General features: G+C 49.4%; 1 protein-coding gene across 1 annotated transcript in view; it reads left to right on the top strand.

Annotated features, from left to right (window-relative positions):
- LOC122244112 (transcription factor AP-2) overlaps positions 1 to 7500 on the top strand; it is a 106936-nt gene that overhangs the window by 71137 nt on the left and 28299 nt on the right. The window contains exons 12-13 of the mRNA XM_086535769.1: positions 262 to 319; positions 6750 to 6939. Coding sequence (XP_086391895.1) covers positions 262 to 319; positions 6750 to 6939 — 248 coding nt within the window. The remainder of the gene's footprint in view (positions 1 to 261; positions 320 to 6749; positions 6940 to 7500) is intronic.

The raw sequence follows: 7500 nt of genomic DNA, 5'->3' as shown, positions 1-7500 counted from the left end.
TAAGGTGCATATGTATTTTTCCATATAGTATCTGCAGACTTCCAAACACTCGCAACACCCAGTCTTCCCCTTCTCTAGTGCACGCAGGTGGTGGTGGAGGTGGCGCGGGTGTCATGGCCGTGTGTGTGCCTGCCATTAATCTGTCACTATATCTAAAAAATTTCAGCGGAGGTCAATGTATAGCTTAATCGCTGTGCATTGTACACGAATCGCCCTCACGATCCGTGCAACTGATTCCCATGTTTTCTTTGTGTGTTGCAGGGCGTGCTAGAGTCTGACACGGGATTCACGGGCGATATCTTCAAACACGATGGGTTTGGTAAGTTTCCGCCAGCGGTCGCGAGAGCCTTCGACGTTGGTGTCGGCCGCCCGTATGCCCACCCGCCCGCCCACTCGCCCGCTCTCGCTCTCGTCCTCGCCCTCGCCCGTGCTGCTGCTCGTGTGTACCGGCGGCTGGTTGGTTTTGTCCGTGGGCGTGGGCGTGAGGGAGTGAGTGAGTGGCTCGGGCCGGCGGGCGTGCTGGCGGCCGGCGAGGCAACGTCTGGGCTTTTCCGATATATTTTTTCTTTTTTCCATAAGAAATTCTTGACATTGCATTGGTTATACCTATTTTGAGTTTATTGTTTACGCTTCATAAGAAGTAGACAGTCAGTCAATGGCTGCATTTGAACATGATTTAATGGTTGCATTGATGCACTCACTTCGCGTGCTGTTCTGAATGCCATTGCTGTATGAAACGTGTCAGAGCATGATTTTCGTTGGCCTTCCTCTCTCACTTCTTAGTCTTGCAAATATTTTTTTTTCTTCTTTTTTTTTTACTTTTTCCGGACTTTCGGTGTTACTGCATGCTACGGTTTCTCTGATTCTCACGTCATTGCATGAAAGATCGTGTGAAAAGTAGATATTTAGTACTAACTTCGTCGTGAGATAAACCGATAACAAAGTCACTCCCATCTTCTCACAGTGGTAAATCTTGTCCTTAACTTCCATTAGGTTGTATCGATTTAATTGGATTTACATTGAAGTTTCCCCAAGACGTATCGCCGTCCATTCAGATTATCAAATTACGGATCGTTTTTATGAGGTGATACGTGTTCACTTTGGTTGCAAGTCATCCGTGTAAACTGAAAAAAAAATCAAAATTTATGAAACTATCTTAAGCTAACTCCTTTTCAAGCGACTCAGACAATGCATGTGGCGCCAAAGATGCCCCCGGGAATGCCCAACTCGTCCATATGTTTTGGTTGAGACTTGCACTTGTTTCCCCTGTGAGATCATCCCGTGATGCACCACTCGATGTGCACATCAACCGAGCACCAAAGTTTAATGTGTGCACGGAACTTTGATGTGATCTTGACCCTAGTAACTGCACTGCTTATCACGCTGTGGTGCCACTGCGGCTGTGAAGGGCACTCGTCACTCACTACCCATGCACTCCCTTGCAGAATCATGCACTCGTGTCACGCACAGACTCCCGTCATACCTTTTTTTTTTTTTTTTTTAGTTAATTTACGCATACGCCTCAGAGCATTTCTAAAATAACGAGTAGGAATCATTTGGATATTTGGCACCGAGTATAGTAGATCTTTCTAGGGAATAATGATATATATATGCTCGAGTAAGGCGAGACAACAGGCAGCGAAGTCGAAAGCCTGAAAGCACTGCCTCGCGAAGAAGGAAGGGCCTTTGGTTCTCGCTGAGTGATCGAACGCAAATGTCAGCCATGTATCTAACGTTACACGAGGTGGGCGTGCTGTGATGTAGCCCCGAGAAAGTGCCTTTTAGCATTTGAGAGACTGATACTAACGCTATTAATGAGCCTACATAGACTTCTTTTTTTAATGATAAATATTTTTTTTTTTTTTGACTGATTGTGAATAATCAAATAATGAAGGCGGATGGTTGTAACATGAATACGTCAGTGATGCCCACACGCGCTCCCTTGATTTTGATATGAAATCTCATAACCCACTACACAACCGCCCTTTGATCCTTCACCTTTTATAAAAATATTAAATAAAAATATGTGAGTAATTTTTGACGTAATATTCGCGCGCCATATTGTTGTCACCGAGTTTTATGATATTTTCCCACAGCGAGTTGGTGCAAGAACGTGTCATGCAGCGAATTTATTTTGTGCCAGCGCCTCAGACATTGTGCTGTGTTTGGGGAGTCAGATGTCTTGACACTTTCTTTCACTCCCCTCACAGCGAGCCCGCACTTTTCTGCCGTCCTCTCCCCCCTCTTTAATAGAGTGTTAGCCTCACGTTACAGAAGGTCGCCACTTTGTCCGCGACCCACTCTATTGAGCATAAAAACGCCAATTGGCCCTCTCCATGCCCCATCTGGTTCCCTCGAGTTCCTCGCCGATTCAGCCGTCCCGCGCGCTATTGATCATCTGGCGTTTGTCGCGGCCTCCTCCCCGGGACGAAGATTTTCAACACCGAACGAAAGACTGGTGATAACTCTCGGGTCAGTTCGGGTGTGATCTTTGTTTAGAGGAGGAAGGGAGAGGGGAGGCCCGGTATAGTTAGATTTACATACATTACCATGTTAAAAGGTCGTGAGGATGAAAACACGGAGCTAACATCCAAAAAGACAAAAGGAATGGAAAACGGGCCAGTTGTGGGCCATTTTTACATCTCAAGCTTCCCTCCCCCCTTCCTCCCCCCTCCCTCCCCACCCCCCTCCACACACACACCGCGACCGCTAACCTGCGCCGGCAAATTGTGCATTTCCCCCGGACTCTACTTCAGTCGTTGAGGACTCGAATGGGTTATCAGTTACTTGTGAATGTTCACGATGATGAAACGACCGAGAGCGTGTTTGCGAGTCGTATTTTTACTATGGCATTTTGCTGGATATCTGTCATTGATTGTTACCCGTCAACGCTAGTTTCTTGACGATGCACTTGGGACTATGCCTACTTCTCGTCTTTTTTTTTTTCTTTCTTTCTTTCTTTCTTTTTTCCCCTTCGTCTACTTACAGTTCTCGCTCAGCTCTTCTCTGCTTTAACCCTTTTCCTCAATATTTTCCTCAGTCGCTCTTCGTTATTTCTCTCTCCTCCACCTCTGTTTCCTTCCCTCTCTCATGGTCGCCAGTCATATGAAAGCAATTTTGCCTCGTCTCCCCCCTCCCCCTCCCCCCCTTGTTTAGCTTTGTTTTTATATCAAATTTCTTTTCCTCTTCCTCTCTGCCGGTTGCCTTCTTCCACGTGCAGAGGATGAGTAGTCAGCGTGACCCGGGAGCTGTCTGTACTCACGACTCACACACCTCCCCCCCCACCCCCCACCCCACCCACCCTGCCCCTCCTCTGACACACACACCTGTGTTCCCGGGCCCTCCCTACCCCCTCCCCTCCTACACCCTGCCTAGACACAGGGCACACGCAGAGTTAGTTCGTTATTTTCTCCTTTATTTCCCCTCTTTTTTTTTCAAGCGAAGAGCAAATATTTATCTATGAGAGTGACATCCCCCTCAGTCCTCTCCCCTCCCCTCCCCCCCCTCAATCCCGCCAAGTTACGACAAGTTACGACAAGTCGCATCTTAACCTCGTGTTCCGTACGGTCAGCGCTGACGTGTAATAGTTTAGTAGTTAAAGTTGTCGGGCTGCAAAGGCTCACTCGGCCTACATTCCTGGCCTGCCCGCACCCCCCCTCATCTCCCCCAATAAAGCCCCTCCCCCCCAACCTCCCCCACTCCACCCCCCACCCCCATCCTCCCCACCCCCATCCTCCCCACCTCTCCCCCGCATTACTCGAGTGGCTGACATTTTTGGGATTTTAATTAAAGTGCTTAGTTTTGGAAACAAATTATCTGCATGAGTGGGTGCGGCCGGCGTCCCGGGCCGCTGTCAGGAATGCCGACGTGCGCGCCCTCACATTTTTTTGCCGCGGATTCTTTGGTTGAGTTTTGATTAAACGGTTTCTTAGGGTAATTAAGACGTTAAACTTTTCGGCCTGAATGTAATTGGCAACAAGTTTTACGGGAGAGCTCGAGATCGTGACCGCTTCTCTCGGCCGCCCTGACAGCGCTGGCATTGTGCTGTGCTCGCTTGGCTCTCGCTTCCACGTGTGTTGTAGTACTGCAGTGCTGCTCAGACACACACCGCGTGCTGCACTACACATGCTGCCGTGCTGTGCTGCCTTGGGGCCACAGCTTCAGGAGATGCGATATCATTTCTGGTCCTATGCTGCATTTGAAATGTTTTCTTGCGTTTTTTTTTTTTTTTCTCTCTCTCTATTTTATGTCTTTATTGCCATCGCTCATTTCAAGGATATGTTGCCTTGAAATATAAAAATAGAAATCAATTATGATCTTCATATCAATAGTTCATATGCCTTTATTTCCCTGAACGCTAAAGACTTTCTGAATTCAGCAATTGAAGGGCAACATCATGTTCTCAAAATCCCCAAACCTCCGCACATAGAGCATTATCACCACAGGTGTTGCAGCGCAGTGATATCCCTTGCATGTCCTGTTGCAACTTTGGAGGAGACGGAATTGTTGCAAGGATGAGCGCGCGATGCCCCATTCTGACAGCAGATCACAAAATTCATTGATGTATCTTAAACAGCGCATCGTGGTTAGCCATTTGAGAAGCAGCTCGCTAATTGTTTGATGTGGAGGATTTCCCGTCCAACGAAAATTCAAAATCATTTTTAGTAACCACTGCGTTGTCAAAATACCCGGGGGAAAATGCGATCGGAAAAAATCAACATTTGCTCGGTCGACCTCCAAATTTGTTGTAGGACATGACTCGCTGGACATGGCGTGAGAATAGGACCGATTCCTGCCGCTGAATGTTCCCCATACCCCTCCCCTCCCCGCCGTCGCCCCTCTCTCCCTGCCACCACTGCGCCCCCCCCCTCCCCCCTCCCCCTCCCCCCTCCCCTGCTTCTAGCCCCCTCACATCCCCTGCATGTCGCACTCCCTATCCCCTCGAGCCCCGCCTGACGGCCGGTGTTGCAGGCAAAGTTGGTGATCACATGATGAAGGACGCCCTCCTTGGCGCCGCGATGCCCACCGACGTGTTCTGCTCCGTGCCCGGCCGCCTCTCGCTCCTCTCGTCCAACTCCAAGTACAAAGTGACTGTCTCAGAGCTGCAGCGGCGCCTGTCCCCTCCAGAGTGCCTCAACGCCTCCATCCTGGGTGGCATCCTCCGCAGGTAAGCCGCCCGTTCTCCTGCACCTCAACCACCGCGGCACGGAGAGGCGGCACCACCCAGCGTCACCGTAACGCCCGTGTCGAGGGATCACGACCGCGGCTCCGTACTTTGCCCACCCGAGCCTAACACTCGAGCACCTTGGAGGAAGCAAGCGGGCGGACACAGCCTGCAGTCCTGACACTGAACTTGGCTTGCCATTGCACATTGCTTTAGTTAAATCACGTACTGGACACGAACGCGACTGCACTTCTTCTCTATCACTGCGTAGTGTCATCATATCAAAGGAAAACAAATCCTGCCTGAGTTGTAATTTCAAAGAAACGAAGCTGGGTCGGTGCGATGAACTGTGGACAAAGGGCACCAGTGCCACCAATGACCTACAGCTGTGCAGATTAGATCGAGTGACAGGTAGTACAGCATGCGCACCACACTGTCTCTCCCCAGGTGGCAGAGCGACAAATACACGTGTCTTCCCTTCCCTCTGGTCTCTTGAGTGACTCCTTCCCTCCTTCCCTCCTTCCCTCCTCTCTCGTCCTCGTCCCTCTCCTTCCCGCATCCTCCTCAATGCACTCGCCGTGCCAGCCTCCAACACCTCGTCCTCGTCCCTCGCTCCTTCGTGGCCCAGTGCGGGGCGCCGAGGGCAGTCCCGAGTGGGCCAGCTTGCTCCCTTTCGTGCATGGACAGGGCCCTCCGATAGCAGCTTTGCCTTGGCCCCAGAGCAGTTCAGTAAACGGTAGTCTAGTAGAGGCATAGGGCGAGCGAGTTGCTGACTGTTGTGCTTTGGGTGTGTAGGTAGTCATGGGATGGTCTCCTCTTGCCCCGCATGCTCTGGGTTGGTTCACTTTATGTTGCCTCTGGCTTCACTTCGGTGGACGTTCACTAGATCGGTTTATGTTTCAAGTCCTCTCAGTATAGCTATCTTCAGAATATTCCAGTGTTAGATTTTATTAGTAGTTTTATTGTTATCATTATTATTTTTACTATTATTGTTATTGTTCTTATCACCAGCAGCAGCATCACCATCGTCACCAGTACCATCATCAGCATCATCAATATCATTGTTACTATTATTTTTATTATTATTATTATCATCATGATCACCATCATCACCATTATCACCATCATCATCACCAAAAACACCACCACCATTACCATCATCATCATCTTCATCGTCATCATCATTATCACAGCTATGTTTTTTTATTATTATTATTATTGTTATCATTATTATTATGATTACTATTATTATTATTATTATTATAATTATCATTATGACAATTCCTATAGCCATTTGATTCAGTTTCGAGTTGCGAAGTCCTTCTCACATTAGGAGGGATGAAGAGATCCTTCGTAAGAGCTTTCCCTCCTTCCCCAAACATCCCTCTTTTCAACCACCTATGATATAAGAACAACCAGTGACGTGTATACCTCGAACAATGGCGATTTCCTCGATAGCTCTTATCCTTGGAAACCCATTTTCGAAGTATACCGCGACTGGCGTACACCCAACACCTGCCCCTGACCGAGCAGAGAGCGTGGTGTCATAAGCCCTGGCGCTGAGAGAGAGTGTGGTGTGTTGCAGGACTCAAGAGCGAGAAGGGCATGGGCCTATCCGGGATGCCCTCAGGCAATGACGTTTTCTGCTCCGTGCCCGGGCGCCTGTCCCTCCTGTCCTCGACCTCCAAGTATAAGGTGACGGTGGCGGAGGTTCAGCGCCGCCTCTCCCCGCCCGAGTGCCTCAATGCCTCTCTCCTCGGGGGTGTCCTTCGCAGGTAAGTGCATCCTTTCAGTCCTCGTCAATGTTTAGCTATTCTAGACCACCCGCGGCTACGCTCCTTCGGTAAGTACAGCCTAGATGTATGAATGATAGAGATATAGGGTGGGTGGGTGAGTGTGTGTGTGTGTGTCTGTGTCTGTGTCTGTGTCTGTGTGTGAGAGAGAAAGAGAGAGAGAGAGAGAGAGAGAGAGAGAGAGAGAGAGAGAGAGAGAGAGAGAGAGAGAGAATCCCAAATCAATCCATTTGGATCAAAATGATCAATGATATTCATCCAGTAATTGTTAGCAAAGAAGAGCCGCCTCGTGGCTCAGCCTGGAATTCGCTTTTCCATTAAACTCGACCCATAAGAAGTTCCACCGAAATTCCCCGCCGCCAAGAGGGAGTCGCGCACACGGAAAAACTGGGACGGGCATAAAAAACGACGCGGGCGCCAGAACCTGTCCACAGTCTTGCGTTGTCCGCCAGAATTACCCTGCGATCACCACTCGGGCCAGCTCGGCGCTGCGAGAGATGACGGGCCAGACACTACGCACGTCCGTCCACATTGCCTCGTCAA

Source organism: Penaeus japonicus, unplaced genomic scaffold (assembly GCF_977035675.1).
Source record: "Penaeus japonicus unplaced genomic scaffold, GWHDUDI00000001_assembly GWHDUDI00000004, whole genome shotgun sequence".
In the NCBI taxonomy this organism is placed as follows: domain Eukaryota; kingdom Metazoa; phylum Arthropoda; class Malacostraca; order Decapoda; family Penaeidae; genus Penaeus; species Penaeus japonicus.
Note: the sequence above shows the minus strand (reverse complement) of the source record. Positions and strands in the feature narration are given on the sequence as shown.